The sequence below is a fragment of the Choloepus didactylus genome, chromosome 5 (genome assembly GCF_015220235.1).
Source record: "Choloepus didactylus isolate mChoDid1 chromosome 5, mChoDid1.pri, whole genome shotgun sequence".
Taxonomy (NCBI): Eukaryota; Metazoa; Chordata; class Mammalia; order Pilosa; family Megalonychidae; genus Choloepus; species Choloepus didactylus.
In genome coordinates, this window is record NC_051311.1 from 45,132,564 (window position 1) to 45,153,308 (window position 20,745).

Sequence of the window (20,745 nt, forward strand, 5' to 3'; positions counted from 1 at the left end):
ACAAACACCGAATTAGTGAATACTGAACTGTAACACACATAAAACAAAATTACTCCTCGGGGAAACATAGTGTTAATTTCGTGCATTTTGTCTGCTAGTCAATACATAATTTTGTTTCATGTGTGTTACTGTGTGACTTTAACATTGAACTTACAGCCAACAGCTCTATAACTCATGCCTGAACAAAGCTTATCTAAATAATCAAGTTTCTCTATAAGGTATATCATGCATTGCGGTCGGGGTTACTGCTTCTGGGGGGAGGGGCGGCCGGTAGCTGAGCCCTCAGCTCTCGGGGCTGCTTAAAGGGTACCGGCGGCGGGGGCTCTTTCCCGGAGGCGAGGGCGAGGCGGAGGACTTGGCCGGGTCCTCGGCGAGAGGCGTGCAAGGTGTGGAGGGCGGCGATAAGGACAAGACACTCTTCATCCAGTAGGAGTATGCGCCAAAGAGGCTTTATTCAGGGGTGATCACAGGTTATATAGGCTGGTAAGAAGGGCAGGGCTGGAAAGGGGGTGAAGTAGCCTAAAATGACAATATTGAAGGGAGAGGGGCTAGGATTGGTTCTGAGAGGACGCAGGAGCCGTTGCAGCGGGCGGGGGTTGTTCTGGCCACGGTGCATGCGCGCTGGCGGTGGCAGGAGTGGCCTTGGCACAAGGGAGTGTGTGGGTAAGATAGGGAAGTGAGGAAAGGGCGGTTGGGAGAAAGGCGGTTTCCTCCGGCAAGCCTCCCCTGCCCGTGACATTTTGGGTGAGGAAAAGGGAGCTGCCTTGACCTCGCTCCTCAGGCTCGGGGGGGCTGCAGAGGGCACTCACGCCCGTACCTACTACCCTCCCCAGGGGGTGATCAGGTCCCCTGGCCCAGGCCTGGCAAGCCGAGGTACAAGCTCAGCTACCCGCAATGCATTTCAGTACAATGCTTAGGGGCTGTTTTACACAGTGAAATCACCAATAAAGTGCACAAAAATGCAAAATATGTAGCACTAAATATATCACAAAAAGGACATTTGTTTACAGTCTGGGAGGTGAAACAAGAAGGTAGAACAAGGCCTTGTGAGACCTCAGCTGTCAAGGTGTATGTTGGGTAACAAATTTTTCACTTCTCTGCACATGTCTGTAAATGTCTATGAAGATACTATAATTATTGATTTTGTGGTTACAAATAAATTTTAGCAATAGTCAAGTTTGTAAATATGGAATCTGCAAGTAATGAAGATAGACTGTATCCTAGCTGCAAGAGTTGGAAATTTAGGAGTGAAATTTTTAATACTGTAATGCATAACCAAGAAAAGTTGTTTCTGATCTCAAAATACATCCTAATATTTTCACTTCTGTTCATAATCTCTACTGAGTTACTGTAATGGAGAAATTAAAAATTAACACATGATTATGGTTATCAAATCATTATATAGATGTTTTTCTTTCTATATTGCACAAGTTAATACCTGAAATTACTGAAACTCAACTAGATTCACCCTTGTTTATACTTATCATTATAGTGGTTATTCTAGCTTAGTCTCAGCCCCATTTATATTTGATATTTTAATGGTAACACCACCATCTCTCCTTGCTTGAATCCATAAAATCCCTGAATTCCTTAGGGTCAGGCAGACAGATTTTTGGGCTGATAGGCCATCTGATCTGCTTCAGGTGTAGCATTAAACTCTTTCTCTCTTTGAAACCCGAGTCAGGGATTGGTTGTTACGTGCATCATGCAACGAACTCCTGACTTTTGATCGGTATCATTACCCCAGGCCAATTTACCATCATTTATTAGCTGATATATCAGATAAGACTAAAGTTGGGTAGCATATAACCAAAGAAAATCAAAAACAAAAATGAAAAAAGTACCACAAGTGGCTTAAGCAAGAAAGAAGTTTATTGTCCTTTCACAAATATATTTAGTGACTTTATTCCTCTCCAGCAGTGAAAGCTGGGGCCCTGACTTCTAAAACAAGGATGCTGCCTATTAAGCCAGTGGCTTCCAGCCTATAGGGTATAGATGTCTGGCAGTTCCTGGAGTGATTGTCAGGTATCACCAAAGCCTTTTATGCAATAAATATTAACCATAGATTGAATAAAAGATGTCTAGATCATATTTGTTTTTTTGTCACAATTTTTCAATGATATGTAGATCCTTTTAGATATATAAATCCTTTTCAAATGGAGTGATTACATGTACCATGTACTGTTTGGCTGTGAGAATATAGCAGTGAACAGATCAGGCAAAGCCCCGGCTTTGTCATGGAGAAGAAATTCAATAAGTACATTAATAAGATAAGTTTTCTTAAAAAAAGAAAAGAAAAGAAAAGAAAAAACAGTGTGCTAAGATAAAGAGTAACTGGGGGGTTATCTTAGATCAGAAAATCAAGGAAGGCCTCTTCCAAGAGGTGATACTTAAGCTTGGAAAGAGCCAATTTTGTGTAAAATTGGGGAGATGAACATTCTAGGAGAGGGAAAAATAAGAAGAAAGGACTTTCCTATTCCAAAAAAACATCAAAGAAGCAAATTTGGCTATAGCTTAACCAGTGAAGGAAAATAGTGATACGAGATAAAACTGGAGAGATAGGCAAAAGCCTTTTCAGTTTTCATTTTATTTGAAGATCAGCTGGTGATCTTTAAAGCAATCAGGAACATGATCTGTTTTACTGTTTAAAAAGAAAGCTTTGGCTATCTGTGTGAATTGGATTAGAGAGAAGCAAGGGTGGCAAAGGGCACCAGTTAGCAGGCTATTGAAGTAATCTGGGTGTGGCACAGACTAGCTGATTCTTAATATCCACTTTGATCACATTGTTTCTCATCTAAAAGATTACATTTTTTAGTTTCCCTTAAAGCTAGGTGGAGTCATGTGTTTAAGTCCTGGACAATGAGCTTAAAGCAAAAGTATTGTGCGAAACTTTTAGGGAGCCTCTGACATTTTTATGTTCTGAAATTCCCCACCCATTTGTGTTTCACAGAATGGCTTTCCTCAAAGTACCACCTTTTCCTGTAGGATTTAGATAAGACGTCCACTCTTTTTCTTGATTCCCATAAGACTCTCAGATGACTCCCTTATTTTTGCCTGAACCTGCTGACAAGGTTAGGCACAGACCCTCCAACTCCCCGTTTTGTGTCTCATGAATGATTAGTTGACATTAGAATTGTTTGTCCCCCTCAAACTAGCTAGACACAGATACAAACATATCCTTTTCAGCTAAATGACTGAGACTTCCCCTTACTGAAGAACAACCCTAAACTGTAAGTCACCCTACCTGTAACTTGTTTACTCTTCCCTATAAAAGTCTAAGGCAAACCCATATTGCTGAGATACTCTGACCTTCAGATTTGGAATGCTTTCCCTATAACCTGAATAAAATCATCCCTGTAATTGTCCAAAGGATTTTGTCTTTGACATCTTATAAGGAAGGGAGGTGCACCTTTCTTTGCCCCTTCCGCCTTCCTAATGTTTGACACGTATATGTGATGACTGGAGCCCAAACACCCTTCTTGGGCCATAAGGTGACATACTGTATCCATACTATAGAGCCATACTATATCACACTATGGTGTGGGCTATAATAGAAGCATAAGAGAGTATAATGGGATTACAGAGCAGGAAGAGATTAATAGAGACGAGCATAGGTGAACCTCAGGGAAGACTTTCCAGAGAAGATGAGACTTTAGCTAGAACTTAAATAATGAGAATTTTGATTTGTGGATGAGAAGAAATCATCAGTTTGATAGCAACTTGATCCAAATTGACTTTGACAGTCTGAAATAAGTGATCACAGGAACAAGAAATTAGCAACTGGTTGAGTTTAAGGAATGAAAGAAAAGGAAAACCGAAGTTATTCTAGTAAGGAGTACAGAAGAAGAACAATGCAAGGAGAGAAATGGAGATGTTATAAGGAGGAATAAATTAGTGACTTTTGTTTTAATTACTTTAATCAGAGGTAATGGTGAAATATTTAAGTGGCAGCTGGAAATACAACTAGGGCTGTTGCATTGATATGAGAATAGATATATGAGCTTGAGGTTTAGTGAATGATTTTATTTTTTCAACAAAAATGCTAAAGTAGATTGGCTGATGGGTGAAGACTTGAGACTGAGAAAACACTTAGTGGTGGCAGGGGGAAAAACAGCCTTTGCACCAGACAAAGAGTTGTTCCTGGGCTCATAGTAAGTATCTTGTAGATCTTTCCTAACAAACAGTTGTGTTCTGAGCAACACTACTCTGCAAGATTTTAATTGGTGTGCCAAGGGAACAGTGTTACATGCTCCAAAGTCTTTGAGAAATTCTCTATTGGAAGAAAAACAGCTTCTTTACTTGTGGTCTTCACAAGATCTTTAAGAGTGGGTAGTAAGCTATAATTCTCAAAGGGGGTTGGTCCTAGTCATCAAACCTTATTTCACTGCAGAACCACTTTTGTTATAACATCATTTGGAAGAATATAACATATATTTTGAATTCCACAACGTCAAGAAAATGAGGACAGCATGTAAGATAACTGGTGAGGCAGATAGGAGAGACATCTTTGAATCCTCAAGCAACCCCCATAACTTACTGCATAAACCTGAGTTCCTTCCTACCTCATGAAGTCATACCGTGGATCTATTTACCAGCAGTATGAAACTTTTCTGGGACATAGAATCTATTGAAAATTTGGTTGAAACTGTGGAATCTCTTCCCTGAAAATTGTACCAATACTCACATGTATGTTGATGGGTCTCTGGAAGCCCAAATTTGTCAAGGGTTAACATTAGTTACTCAGTAATTTTCTTTTAATATTAATTTTTACAAAACTTATTTAAATTTATTTAATATGCTTATTTAAAATATTTATTAATCTAGTAAAATGCAAAAGTCTATGAAATAAAAGTAATATTTTACTCAGTCTACTTTCCCATACATACTCTATCCCCTTTTCTCATAGGTCACTTTTAACAATTATTTTTTATGAATATCCAAATATATTTTAAAATATAAGTGGGACTAGCCTATATATATTATTCTACCGCTTGCATTTATAAAGTTTACTCTGTTGCGGACATTTTTCCACATGAGAGTATATTGATTTTTCTTATCCTTTTTAATAATTCCTGATAGGGATGTACCACAATTGTTTAATCAAGAGCCTATGGATTTTTTTTAGGTATTTAGGTACTTTGCATTTTTTTCCCACAATTTATTAATCTTCTTCACAAATCTTTATTGAACCTCTACCACAAGAGGCATACTGTGGAGAAATAGCAGTGAATAGACATGGTTCCTGGCTTTAGGGAGTTAGCATTCTAGAAAGGAGAGACAAATCATAAACAAGAAAATAAGTAAGTAGGACAATTACAGATTGTGATTATAGTTATGTTGGAAAACAAACAATCCTAGATGAGATAAAAAGTATTTGAGAAGAAGTCATTTTTGTGCTGAGGCCTAATGGATGATAAAAGAGCCAGCTGTGAGAAGAACTGGAGAAACGGCACTCCAGGATATTGTAAAAATTTTCATATTGGTTGTTCATACTTATTTAAACTTTAGGTCATGCTTCTGAAGAGAGTTAGAGTATCAAAGAGTATGCATATTTAATATTTTGATGGATAATCCTAAATGGCCCTCTCAAAAGTTGTGCATAAAGGGTTCTATTTCTCCACATACTCAACAACGATTTCAATAAATTCAACGAACACTTTGTGATTGTTTACTCTCTGCCAGCAACTGTACTAGAGTTGGGATTCAAGGTGAATGACTCAAATTTGGTCCTTGTTCTCTTGTATTCTACATTTTAGGGTAATTAAAAAATATATAAAGACCCTTGACACATTGATTGGAACATAATCATTGCTCAATAAACTAACTCATTATTGTTTTTAAAAATGTTTTGGCAATCTGATAGGCAAATTTATTTCCTTGGTCAAGATTGCTTTTCTGAATGCTAGTTATGTTGAACGTTTTTTCACATCTTTATTTGCCATTTGTCTTCTTCAAATTGGCAGTGTATTTCCTTTAGCATCATTTTGCTAGATTGTTTTGACTTTTACTAATGGATTTGTAGATATTTACATGATATAAACATAGGAATCATTTGTCTATTATATATGCAAATATTCTCCACTCTCAAATTGCTGTCTTTTAGTTTAGTTAATGACATATTTAAACATGTGGTCTTTGAAATTTGTTGTACCTATTTATTTCCATTTTTTTCTTAAGGGCTTTAGAAGAACCTTGAGCTATATTACACATAAAACACTTGGCAAGGATATGTAGTACTGATGTAAACAGTAATGTTATTGACATATATGTGGGATACTGCATTGCTGGAGAGGAAACGAACATTTGTTGCAAATTTCCTTGTGCTTGGCACCAGGCCAGGTGTTTTATCTATACCATGTCATTTGATCCTTACAAAACTCTTCCAAAGCAGGTGATATTGTTCCCATCTTATACATGAGGAAACTGAGGTAGTGTTCCAATATTCCACAGCTAGTAGGCGACATAGTTGAAACGGCCTGTTGTAACTGTGATTACAAACTCATATTTAATGTGAAACATGAATGTCAAGTCCCAGACCAATCTAAAATTAGTATGAGATAAGTGTACTCTTGGCTTTACAGCCGTTAGTGTGAAAGATGCTGGACGTTCTATTTGATCTGACAGCTAAAAAAGGTAATGAGTATAGACTCTGATATACTCCCCTATAGTGGGATGATTTCTGGAACGTCTTGGCCAGTTCTTGAAACCACGATTTATGAGCAACATTAAATATAGAGGATGGGAACCTGGATGATAAAAGGTCTGAAAATTATGTCATGAGAGAATGGAGTTTAGCCTGGAAAAGCTAAAGCCTGGCTGTATAAATCTTCTTCAAACAGATTATTGAGAGACCAGTGTTCCTTCTAAAATGTTACAGTCCTAGCCCGGTGGAGAAGTGGAAGAAGGTACAGGGAGGGGGATTTTTGTCTAATACAAGAAAAAAGGAAACTTTTCTGGAAATTGGATTTGGTCAGTATTGGAAAAGGCTGTATTGCAACAGAGTGCACACATCATCTTGGGTGTGTTTGAGTGGAGTTTCAAGTGGGTTCAAAGTTCTTCCTAACTAAAACATGCTTATTGTTTTGACTAAGTGAAGAAAGGAAAATTTAACGGAGGTTCAGTAAGGCCACGTGCGGCAAGCGGTCGTGAAAGGGAATGAGGACCGAGAACGGGCTGTTTCTGAAGCGAGGCTGAAGATAAGTGATGGGGAATTTGTTGTGCTTGGAGAAAATGACTGGTTACTTGAAATGGGCCCGGCAGAAATATTATAGTTAATTCGGCAACAGCTCCAGTCTAGAGAAGTTTGCACTCAAAAAAAGAGAGCGGAGACAGCCAGAAGACTAACTCGCTAAGAACCTGCAACCCCAGCTTCTCGCAGCGCCTGCTTAAGGAGCGGCAAGGTTCTCCACGCGCCGCCGGCTCCCGGAAAGGGGCGGGGCCGCCTTGCACCGCCTTTACTTAAACCAGCGAGCACGATCTAGCGTCTCCAGAGGCTCTTCAGCCGAGCGCCGAGTCGTCGATCGCCCTTGCTCTCGCAGCGTGCGCTCCTTTCGCTAGTGGCTCCACCCGTCCTTGTGTAAGTGCTGCTGCAGCCGTGCGCTGCTCCGTCAGCTGCCGCGGGATGTGGCGGGGAGCGACAGGGAGGTGGCCGTCGGTTCTGGTTTCCCCAATCCCCGGATGGTAACGGAGATGCTGGTAGAGGCTGAAGGGGGCGGCCCCATGGAGAAAAGCATCGTACCCTTTCTCCCCGCCCTCGTGTGCGTCCCGGAATCCTGCGGGGCTCCGGGGCATCTCCCCTTTCCACTGCTCCATGCTGGCGGCGTCCCTGGCCTGAGCTCAGCCCTAGCCACGAAAGGCGAGCCCTGCTTCACGTTCTGTGGTCTGCCCCAGAATACGCTTTCCCCAAGATTAAAAGATTAAAAGGGCCGAGTTTACAGTCGATTTCGCAGGTCTGTTTAATTAGGTTTGAGAGATTCTAACTTGGCTTTTTTCTTTCTTTCTTTCCTTCTTTTTTTTTTTTTTTTTTTTTTTAATAACGCAGAGGCCAATATTCCAGTATGGAGCATGTCTTTACCCCGTTGGAACTCCTGCTTCCCAGTGGTACTGTATTCTTTAACGTTGTGATTGACGTAGCTTCTCTCTAGAAGCATGAAGAGGTTAAAAGGACAGGATCTAGACCCAGATAGGTTTCCAATCTAGGTTCTGCGTCTGATTATCTAGCTCTGTTCCCTTAGGCATATTATTCAGTCTCTGTTGTGCCTCCATTTCCTCACCTCAAAAATGAAGATAAATATTAGTCCTTGCCATATAGGTTGTAGGAAGGGCTAAACGGTCAGATTTATTTTATATACTCTACTTGGAGCAGAGTAAGGACTACTTGTAAGGCATTAGGCCTCTTAACAGCGGGAAGTATTCTGTAACACAGCAGGACATTGGACACTGATGGTGTAAAAGACAGTAGTCTTTGCCTGTCCATTATAGTTATTAATCCATTGAAAATGCCTGAGATTATAGAATAAAAATTGTTAACTGGCTAAAATATTTTAAAAATATATCACTCATTTAAAGTTGTTTATTCTTTTAAGATTTCAAAGCACTAAACGCTGAAATAGATACAATGAATGAGTTTTTATGAGGCTATTAGTAGCATTCATTTTCCTGTCGAAATTAACTATGATAATTTCATAATATATATGTTTTCAGTTAAATATGTTTCTGTTGTGTAGAACATCTAGTTTGTCGGTTTCATAAATTCAAATATCTTTAAAATGTATACATTGTCTTCTTTAAACACGTATTCTTGTTTTGAATTTTATTTGAACTTGTCATTTTTCTGCATACTGTTAGGGTAAGTACTTTTAAAACAAAGGATAATAGTAGTAGTCTTAGATGACATTGACTACTTTCCAGGCATGCACTAGACTACATTTTTCACATAAACCTTCATATTTTACAGGTCTTCACCTGTAAGACAGCTAGTGCCAGATCTAAAATGTGAACCCAGATATTTTTGACTTAAGAGTTTGGAGTCCTAGTTATTAATGGAAACAGCTGTTCAGAACGGAAGAAGAGCATTTTGCAGATTGTTTCATAGGTCTCAGTCATTCAATAGTAGCAAGATGACAGCATTTCCAAGAGTAAACATTTGATTCAGGTGGCCTGTTGACTTTTCAGATTTGTTACTAAGAGTTTTGCTGGCTGAAGTGTTCTAGTGTTTTCTAGGTTAAAAGAAGCAGCATATCATAGAGATAATGCTGTATAGTAAAGATTGGATGAAGATTGTAGTCAGAATCCTTAGATAAAATCCTAGCTTTGCCGTTTACCAACTTTGTTACTTTATCTGTAATATAGGATTCCTGTTAGTATAAATGCTTTAACACATGTAAAGCACCTACCTTCAGTAGCTGTTAGCAATTATTCAGCAGTAAGTCTGAGCAGAAAACAAAAAGGCAGTTTATCATAAGGTCAATTCTGAAATGGAAAAGGTTTGGAGTAATAGACTCTAGCAAGAACTAGCAGCTCTGCTCCCTCTATGTTTGTGGGAGGCTTAGTGGAGAAGGCCTTGACTCCTTAACTCAGAACATCTGTAAGCTCCACACCTGAGCAGGGCATGAAGGGGAACAATGAGAAATGTGACATCCTGAGTGAAGTACAGATCAGAAATGGAAGCCAAGGCTCCTTTGGGTGGGTCTGCTCTTTGTAGTAATTCAGTAAATATTTGAGGTATGGATATCTTTCATCAAACTTTTAATACTCATCCAGTAGAGACATAGTTTTTCTATTAATAACTTCTGTAAATTTAGTTTGTTGGTATGATTTATCTGTAATGCTTACTCAGATTTAGTATAGTGGAGAATCCAACAATAAATAGCTGCTTTTCTTCATGTTAAGAAATTGTTAGGAAAGGTATTGTAGATCAAAATACTTATCTCACTGGAATGATTGATTGATTAAAGAGATGGTAGTTTTATTTTTTTGTTTTTTTTTTTCCCTTCTTTAAGTATTCATTAATTTAAAAAAAGTTAAAAATAAAATGGAATGTGAATGAGACAGTTTTCTGTAATCCCTTTTCCATAAATAACCATTATCAGTTGGTATATGCTCTGAAGTTCTGTTATAGTTCATACACCCTGACATATTTTTATTCTTGTTTTTAACAGTGGTTTCGTATTTTAAATTATTTTGCAAATTACTATTTTGGGCCTGTGAGTTCAGATATATAAATTTTTGTACTCTAAAAATTATGTAAGCTCCTTGTTCATTTATTTTCAAACAAAATAGAAGGGTATGAAGTAAAAAGTCCTATCTTACTCACCAGAGATTATCATTCTAATTTGTGTTCTTCTAAGTTGTATGTTTATAAATATAAACAAGACTTTTATACCCTTACTGCAAAATGCTTTTTTCACTTAATACTTCATTATGGTCCATACATATAAATACTCTAAGGCTTTTGGTATTGTGTTTTTTTTTTTCCCCTTAAGCAGTTTTATTGAGATATATTCACATACCATACAATCCATCCAAGGTGTACAATCAGTGGCTATTAGTATAATCAGAGATGTGCATTTTATCACAGTCAATTTTAGAACATTTTCGTTATTACAAAAAGAAAAACCTCATATTGCTTATACTCCCATATTATTGACATTTAGCATTGGTGTGGTACTTTTGTTACAATTGATGGAACAAAATTACAGTATTACTGTTAACTATAGTCCATAGTTTGCATTAGGTATATTTTTTCCCATATACCACCCTATTATTAACACCTTGTAGTTGTGACATACATTTGTTCTGGTTCATGGAACAACTTTCTTATAGTTGTACTATTAACCACATTCATTGTCCATGTCAGGGTTCACTGTTATACAGTCCCATGTTTCACCCTCTAGCTTTCTTTCTAGTAACTTAAATTATCCTAACCTTACCCTTTCAACCACAATCACAGCCATGATTCATTCTGCTAATTACACTCACAGTAACTTGCTACCATCACCTCTATCCATTTCCAAACATTTACAATCAACCCTATGAAAAATTATACAGAAATTAAACATCAACTCCCCTCTCTACCCACATTCTATCTTCTGATAACCTATAATCTAGGTATTAACTCCATGACTTTGCTCCTTCAATTTAGTTCCTGTTAGTGAAATCATATAATATCTGTCCTTTTGTGTCTGGCTTATTTCACACAACATAAGGTCCTCAAGAGTCCATTCCTTCTTATTGCTGAATAATATTCCATCATATGTATATACCACATTTTGTTTATCCGTTCATCAGTTGATGGCCACTTGAGTCATTTCCCCATCTTTGGGCAATTGTGAATAATGCCACTGTGAACATGGATGTGCAAATGTCTGTTTGCACCCCTGCTTTCAGTTCTTCTGAGTATAAACCTAATAATGGGATTCTTGGATCATATGGCATGTCTAAACTTCACTTCCTGGGGAACCACCAAACCTTCCACAGCAGCTGTACCATTTTACATTCCCACCAGCAGTGAATAAATTTCTATTTCTCCACATCTTCTCCAGCGCTTGTAATTTTCTGTTTGTTTAATAGTGATCATTCTAATAGGTGCAAAATGATATCTCATTGTGGTTTTGATTTGCATTTCACTGATAGCTGGTGATATTGAGCATCTTTTCATGAGCTTTTTAGCCAATTGTATTTCCTCTGGAAAAATGTCTATTCAAGGCTTTTGCCTATTTTTTGATTGGGTTATTTGTCTTTTTATTGTTGAGTTGTAGGATTTCTTTATATGTTCTGGACATTAAAAACTTATTGGATATGTAGTTTCCAAATATTTTCTCCTATTGAGTAGGCTGCCTTTTCACGTTCTTGACAAAGTCCTTTGAAGCACAGAAGTATTCAATTTTGAGGAAGTTCCATTTATCTATTTTTTCTTTGGTTGTTTGTGCTCTGGGTATAAGGTATAAGAAACTACCACCTACTATGAGATCTTGAAGATGCTTCCCTATATATTGTAAGATTATTATGGTCCTGGCTCTTAAATTAAGGTTTTTGATCCATTTTGAGTTAATTTTTATGTAAGGTGTGAGATAGGGGTCCTCTTTCATTCTCTTGGATATGGACATCCTATTCTCCTAGCACCATTTATTGAAGAGACTATTCTGTCTCAGTTGAGTAGACTGGGCAGCCTTATCAAAAATCAATGTTCTTAGATGTGAGGGTCTACTTTTGAACTCTTAATTTGCTTGCATTGATTAATATGTCTCTCTTTATGCCAGTACCAAGTACCATGCTGTTTTGACCACTGTGGCTTTATAATAATGCTTTCAAGTTGTTGCCAGACCAAGGTGGTGGATTATTTTGCCTGATGCTCTCAAATGACCAATTCCTGACACACCAGGGTTTCAAAGAGAGAAAGAGTTTATTGCTAGGCATGAAGCAGGAGAACAGATGGCCTGTTGGTCCAAAACTCTGTCTCCCCAAATTGTAGTAATTCTGATAGTTTTATAATAGCAAAAGATGGGCAGGTTTTAGGATAATGAGTACAATGGCCCCAGAATATGTAATTAGTAATTAGAAGTGATCTAATTTTTGAGCATGTGCAGATTGATTACATGCTTAGTCACAGAACGTATGTAAGAAAATGGCAGCGTTAACATGGTGATGGACGTGATTTTTAGCATTATAATGAGGTATAGGTGACTTGTAGTTTAAAGTCTAAGCTATTGTGCATGTCTGGCGGGCCCATTTATTTAGATCCAACTTCGGTTATCAAGATAACTTTGGACTTGGGGTGGGTTAGTTCTGGGCTGACCCAAGACCCTTCATTAATAAACATTAGGAGCTGTCTTTAGTGATCATAAGACTTTAAAGTGGAAAAACTGGCTAAATGGGTACAAGTGAAGTTTAGTAAGGTTTCTACAATCACAAGGGCACAAGATAAAGGCTATACAATCATTTTCAGAGATCAGTGTAGCTGGACTGCAGTTCCAGATTTTAGAGGGAAAACTTTCAGTCTGTCACCATTGAGTATGATGTTAGCTGTGGGTTTTTCATTTATACCCTTTATTGTGTTGAGGAAATTTCCTTCTATTCCTGTCTTTCAAAGTGTTTTTATCAAGAAAGGATGCTGGATTTTGTCAAATGCCTTTTCTGTGTGAATTGAGGATGATCCTGTGGTTTTTCCCCTTGCAATTGTTAATGTAGTATATTCCATTAATTGATTTTCTTGTTTTCAACCACCGTTGCTTACCTGGAATAAAACCCACTTGGTCATGTTGTATAATTCTTTTAATGTGCTGTTGGATTCAATTTGCAAGTGTTTTGTTGAAGATTTTTGCATCTATATTCATTAGAGAGGTTGGTTTGCAATTTTATTTTCTTGTATCTTTATCTTGTTTTGGTATTAGGATGATGTTGGGCTTTACAGAGTGAGTTAGGTAGTGTTCCTCCTTCAGTTTTTGGAAGAGTTTGAGCAGGATTGGTATTCTTCTTGGAATGATTGGTAGAATTCACCTGTGCAGCCCTTCTGGTACTGGGATTTTCTTTGTTGGGAGTTTTCTGATGACTGATTCAATCTCTTTACTTGCGTTTGGTTTGTTGAGGTCTTCTGTTTCTTCTTGAGTTAGTGTAGGTTTTATTTGTGTGTTTCTAGGAAATTGTCCATTTCATTTAAGTTGTCTAATTTGTTCCCATATGGTTGTTTATAGCATCCTTTTATGATCTTTTTTTATTTTTGAGCAGTTAGTTGTAATGTCCCTCTTCTCATTTCTGATGTTATCTGTTTGCATCATCTCTCTGTTTTTCTTTGTCAGTCTAGCTAAGGGTTTGTCAATTATATTGATTGTCCTAGTTTGCTAATGCTGCAGAATGCAAAACACCAGAGATGGATAGGCTTTTATAAAACGGGGGTTTATTTCACTACACAGTTACAGTCTTAAGGCCACAAAGCATCCAAGGTAACACATCAACAATCGGGTACTTTCACCAGAGGATGGCCAATGGAGTCCAGAAAACCTCTGCTAGCTAGGAAGGCAGCTGGCATCTGCTCCAAAGCTCCGGCCTCAAAACGGCTTTCTCCCAGGACGTTCCTTTCTAGCAAGCTTGCTTCTCTTCAAAACATCACTCCCAGCTGCACTCCGTTCAGTCTCTTTGAGTCAGCATGTTTATATGGCTCCACTGATCGAGGCCCACCCTGAATGGGTGGGGCCACGCCTCCATGGGAGTATCCCACCAGAGTCACCACCCACAGCTGGGTGGGGCACATCTCCATGCAAACAACCTAATTCAAACTTAATCCCCACTATTCTGTCTGCCCCACAAGATTGCATCAAAGAATATGGCTTTTACTGGGGGACATAATACATTCAAACTGGCACATTGATCTTCTCAAAGAGCCAGCTGTTTTATTGATTTTCCTTGGAATTTCTTCTTTGACCTACTGATTGTTTAAGAGTATTGTTTAAACTTCCTTATATTTTTGAATTTTCCAGTTCTCTCTACCTGTTATTGATTTCCAGCTTCACTCCATTATGATCAGAGAAAGTGCTTTGTATAATGCCAATCCTTTTTAATATATTGGGCCTTTTTGTGACCCAACATGTGGTCTATCCTTGAGAATGATTCATGAGCGCTTGAGAAGAATGTATATCCTGCTATTTTGGGGCGCAATGTTCTGTATATGTCTTTTAGGTCTAGTTCACATGATAATATTATTCAAGTTTTCTGTTTCTTTATTGATCCTCTGTCTAGATGTTCTATTCATTGATAAGAGTGGTGTATTGAAGTCTCCCACTGTTGTAGAGACGTCTATTACTCTCCTTTCAGTTTTGCTAGTGTTTGACTCATGTATTTTGAGGCACCCTGACTGGGTGCATAAATATTTGTTTTTTTTTTTTCTTGGTGGATTGCCCCTTTTATTAATATATAATGTCTTTGTCTCCTTTAACATTATTGTATTTAAAGTCTATTTTGTCTGATGTTGTATAGCTACCCCAGCTCTTTTCTGATTACTATTTGTGTGGAGTATCTTTTTCCAGCCTTTCTCTTTCAAACTGTTTGTGTCTTTGGGTCTGAAGTGAGTCTCTTCTAGGTAGCATATAGATGGATCATATTTTTTTTTTAATCTATTCTACCAATCTGTCTTTTGATTGGGGAATTTAATCCATTAACATTCAGTGTTACTACTCTAAAGGCAGTACTTACTTCATTTTATTCTTTGGCTTGTATATGTAATATCTTGTTTTTTTCTCTCTTTTTACCCTTTTAGTTACCCTTACTTATGATCTTCATTTCTATACTGTCCTCCTGAGAGTGTCCTCTCTTTTCCACTTGCAGAACTCCTTTTAGTATTTCTTGTAGGCCAAGTCTCTCGTTAATGAATTCTCTCAGCCTTTGTTTATTTGTGAAAATTTTAAATTCTTCCTTGTTTTTGAAGAGCAGTTTTGCCAGATAAAGAATTCTTGGCTGGCCCTTTTTTTTTCTTTCAGTATTTTAAATACATCTCACCACTGCCTTTTTCCCTCCATAGTCTCTGTCCCATTATGTGATAGAATGCTTTTCTCTTGTGCTTTCCAAGTTCTCTCTTTTATCTTTGGCAGTTCAAAGTCTGATTAGTATGTATCTTGGAGTAGATCTACTCAGATTTATTCTGTTTTGAGTGTGTTGCACTTCTTTGATATGTATATTTATGTCTTTCATTAGAGTTTGGAATTTTTCAGCCATTATTTCTGTCCCTTTTCTTTTCCCTTTTTCTTCTGGATACTCATGATGTGTATGTTGTGCACTTTATGCTGTCATTCAGTTCCTGAGACCCTGCTCAAATTTTTGCACTTTTCTCTATTTCTTCCTTTGTCTGTTTGATTTTGGATGCCCTGTCTTCTAAGTCTCTGATCTTATCTCCTTTTCAAATCTTTTGCTGTATGTATCTAGCATATTTTTAACCACTTCTGTTATGCCTTTCATTCCCATAGGTTCTGTTATTTTTCTTTGCATGCTTTCAAATTCTTTAGACTCATCTGATGTTTTCTTTTCCTTTTTATTCTTTTTAATTTTTATTGGGATTGTTCGGATACCATACAATTATCCAAAGATCCAAAGTGTACAATCAGTTGCCCCTGGTACCCTCATACAGCTGTGCATCCATGACTGCACTTAATTTTTGTTCAATTTTTAGAACCTTTTCATTACTTCAGACAAGAAATAAAGTGAAAGATGAAAAAAAAAAGAAAAAAAAAGAAAAGGAAACTTGAGTCCTCCCACATCCCTAACCAACCCCCCTCAATTGTTGACTCGTAGTGTTAGTATAGTACATTTGTTTCTGTTTATGAAAGAATGTTGAAATACTAATAACTATAGTATATAGTTTGCAATATGTATATATTTCTTCCCTATATGTCCCTCTATTATTAACTTCTAGTTGTATTGTCATACATTTGTTGTGGCTCACGGAAGAGTTTTCTAATATTTGTACAGCTAATCATGGACATTGCCCACCATAGAATTCAGTTTTATACATTTCCATCTTTTGATCTCCAACTTTCCTTTTGGTGACATATATGACTCTGAGCTTCCCCTTTCCACCTCATTCACGCACCATTCGGCACTGTTAGTTATTCTCACATCTTGCTACCGACACCTCTGTTCATTTCCAAACATTTAAGTTCATCCTAATTGAACATTCTGCTCATACTAAGCAACTGCTCCCCATTCTTAAGCCTCGTCCTATATTTTGGTACCTTATATTTCATGTCTATGAGTTTACATATTATAATTAATTCTTATTAGTGAGACCCTGCAATATTTGTCCTTATGTGTCTGGCTTATTTCACTCAGTATATTGCCCTTGAGATTTTGTCATCAACCCATTTTTTTTTTTAAGATGGTTTTGTTCATACACCATACATTCCATCCTAAGTAAACAATTGATGGTTCTCTGTATAGTCACATATTTATGAGTTCACCACCTTCACCACTATCTATATAAGGGCATCTACATTTCTTCCACAAGGCAGGGGAGAGAGTCAAAGAAGGTAGAGAGGCAAAAGAAAGAGGGAAAAAAAGACAACTGGGAAGTAACAAAAGGAAAAGTAACCTTAAATCAAAGTAGAGTAAAGAGTCAGACAACACCACCAATGTCAAGTGTTTAACATGCCTCCCCTGTCCCCCCCTTATCTGCATTTACCTTGGTATATCGCCTTTGCTACATTAAAGGAAGCATAATACAATGATTCTATTAGTTACAGTCTCTAGTTTACATTGATTGCATCCCTCCCCCAGTGCCTCCCCATTTTTAACACCTTGCAAGGTTGACATTTGCTTGGTCTCGCTCGTAAAAGAACATATTTGTACATTTTATCACAATTGTTGAACTAGATTTCACCAAGTTACACAGTCCCATTCTTTATCTTTCCTCCTTTCTTCTGGTGTCTCACATGCTCCCAACCTTCCTCTCTCAACCGTATTCATAGTTATCTTTGTTCAGTGTACTTACATTGCTGTGCTACTATCACCCAAAATTGTGTTCCAAACCTCTCACTCCTGTCTTCTCCTATCACTCTGTAGTGCTCCCTTTAGTATTTCCTGTAGGGCGGGTGTCTTGTTCACAAAGTCTCTCGTTGTCTGTTTTTTGGAAAATATTTTGAGCTCTCCCTCATATTTGAAGGACAGTTTTGCTGGATATAGGATTGTTAGTTGGCGGTTTTTCTCTTTCAGTATCTTAAGTATATCACATCAATTCCTTCTTGCCTCCATGGTTTCTGCAGAGAGATCCGCACATAGTCTTATTAAGCTTCCTTTGTATGTGATGGATTTCTTTTCTCTTGCTGCTTTCAGGATTCTCTCTTTGTCTTTGACATTTGATAATCTGATTATTAAGTGTCTTGGCATAGGCCTTTTCAGATCTATTCTGTTTGGAGTACGCTGCGCTTCTTGGATCTATAATTTTATGTCTTTCATAAGAGATGGGAAATTTTTATTGATTATTTCTTCTATTATTGCCTCTGCCCCTTTTCCCTTCTCTTCTCCTACTGGGATACCAATGATACATACATTCTTGTACTTTGTTTCATCCTTAAATTCCCGGAGACATTGCTCATATTTTTTCATTTTTTTCCCCATCTGCTCCTTTGCATGTAGGCTTTCAGGTGTTTTGTTCTCCAGTTCTTGAGTGTTTTCTTCTGCCTCTTGAGATCTGCTGTTGTATGTTTCCATTATGTCTTTCATCTCTTGCGTTGTGCCTTTCATATCCATAGATTCTACTAGTTGTTTTTTTGAACTTTCGATTTCTGCCTTATGTGTGCCCAGTATTTTCTTTACAGCCTTTATCTCTTTTGTGAAATATTCTCTAAACTTTTTGAATTGATTTAGTGTTAGTTGTTTAAATTCCTGTATCTCAGTTGAAGTCTACGTTTGTTCCTTTGACTGGGCCATAGGTTTGTTTTTCTTAGTGTAGGTTGTAGTTTTCTGTTGTCTAGGCATCTGACCTCCTAGGCCACCCCAATCAGGTTTTCCCAGACGAGAACAGGCTCAGGTCACAGAAGGAGGAAATATTCAGTATCTGGTTTCCCTGATGGTTTTTCTTAGAGGATTGATACACCTGTGCTTTTCTGCCCTGCAGGTGCACCTTTCAGCCTGTCACTGGCTGGTGTAAGAGGGTGTGGCCTGTGGCTCTCCTCCCCCAGGCTTTGGGGTCTTGTTCTGAAAAGGCGGGCAGTACAGCTGGGCCCCTCCCTTTCCTCTTGGGAAGCTATGCCCCCTCTAGAGAAGTCATTTGCATATCAATAAGTTCTTTGTTTCTTTGACTCTGCTGATCAAAGTGTTTTGATTTTACAATGGCTGAGGCTGTCTTTACTGCAAAGCACTGCAGGCTGAGAATGGCTGAGGTTTTCTCCACAGAGAGAGAAAGGGACAGAAAATCTCCCAGGTTCACCCATCAGCCAGAGATAGCACCCGATCCTCTGGGCTCCCCGTCCTGAGACAGATATGTCCCCCGACTCTCCCAAGGTCAGTTGTCACCAAAAGCCTCTGTCTGCTTGTTGAGGATTCACTGTCTGTATTGAGCAGTTAACATTAAAACCCCAGTTGGAGCTGGGCTGAGAGAGTGCTGCTCTCTAGCACCGTGAGGCTTCCGTGAGGGGTGGCTCTCGGCTCTCAGCTCTCAGTGCGGGTCCACGGTTTTACTTACAGATTTTATGCTGCGATCTCGGGCATTCCTCCCAGTTCAGGTTGGTGGATGATGAGTGGACATTCATGTTTGTCTCCCTGTGGTTATTCCAGGTTATTTACTAGTTTTTTGGTCATTTATGAATTGTTCTGGGGGGGTAACAGTCTTCCACTCCTCTCTATGCCACCCTCTTAGCTCTGTCCCTGATGTTTTCTTAATATCTTTTATCTCTTTAGTCATATTTTCCTTCATCTCCTTGAATTGGTTTGGGAGATTTGCTCGAACATCTTTGATTAGTTGTGCCAGTTCTGTATCTCCTCCAGCTTTTTAATGTATTCTTTTGGGACATATCTTTCTGCTTCTTAATGTGGCTTGTAATTTTTTGCTGATATCTGGGTATCTGATTATCTTGATGAGATTATTCTGATGATTGGTTTCTCTCCCTTGTCCAGGATTTTGTTATTAATTCAGTTTGTGTTAAGATTGTTTGACATTTGCTTCGTCAGTATTTCCCAGCCAAGAGAGGACCAGGGACCCACACTGGGGGTGCAGATCAGTTCCAAAGGGCCTTGGGAAAAGTGTCAGGAAAGACACCAAGATGCCTTTTTTCTAGCTCCTCAAGGCTGCGCTTTCCTGGTCTGCCCAGCAAATGGCATTCTCCAGCAACCTATTCCCTGCAGCCATAATAAGACAGGCTATTTTAGTCCTCTGCTGACTCTGCCTTTGATGACATACAGTTGTTTATAGCATCTTTTTTTATTATTGTGCAGTTAGTTGTAATGTCCCCCTTCTTATTTCTGAAATTATTTATTTGCATTGTCTCTCTGTTTTTCTTTGTCATTCTAGCTAAGGGTTTGTTTAGATGAAAATGATGGCATGAGGGTGCCTGTCCAGGATGGGTAAAACAGTAGGACCAGAGGTTAAATCTGCTGGATCAGTACTGGGCCACGTCTCCTCTGGTCTTGGGGAGGAGGACTTCAGCAGTCTTCCCAGTCTTGTAGCAGCCCGCCATGCAGGGACTGGATTCACCCCAAACTGCTTACCTCAAGGGTAGGGCATGTTTACCACGAGCTGCGGTGGAATGAGTTATTCAGTTTTTCATTGCAGTTTCTCAGTCTCTTCATCCCACTCTTGTCTTGATGCTGTGCGGTACTCCCCTGGTCTCGGGAGCTCCAGAACAGTTGTTTTAGAGAGTTTCTGCCTGTCCACTAGCTGTTTTTGGAAGAGGCGTGAGCCCTACCATCTTCCTGGAAGTCTCTTGTATTTGTTTTAATTTTTGTTATATTTTTAATTAGTTTCGTTATATTTGATGACAGTGTTTTTATCCTCACTATCAATGGCCAAATTGTTTCTCTTGTCTTAAGTAATATCTCATTAACTTTATAAGCCATTTTTTCCACATCATCTAGAGAATCAATTTCCTGTGTTTTAGTGGTATTTAGTCATCGTAGCATTCCACCCCCCCATTTTTCCATGTTTGCATTTTAATAGTTACATGGTTTTAGAAACTAAAGCTTCTGAAATGAGTTTCAAAATAGATCTTATAAATTGGTACTTTCTTCAGAAAGAAGAGGATTCCTTTTGATGAAACAACTGAAAAT

At 38.3% G+C, this 20,745-nt stretch overlaps 1 protein-coding gene across 2 annotated transcripts in view; it reads left to right on the forward strand.

The window, feature by feature from the left end:
* Positions 1-7,501: 7,501 nt before the first annotated feature.
* Positions 7,502-20,745, forward strand: part of TPK1 (thiamin pyrophosphokinase 1) — a 254,862-nt gene continuing 241,618 nt past the window's right edge. The window contains exons 1-2 of one of the 2 annotated variants that reach the window (XM_037835935.1): positions 7,502-7,576; positions 8,042-8,100. In XM_037835935.1, the coding sequence (XP_037691863.1) occupies positions 8,058-8,100 (43 nt within the window). In that variant the 5' untranslated portion in view covers positions 7,502-7,576; positions 8,042-8,057. Of the gene's footprint in view, positions 7,577-7,657; positions 7,681-8,041; positions 8,101-20,745 lie in introns of those variants that run through there. The other variant, XM_037835936.1, reaches the window with a different exon arrangement.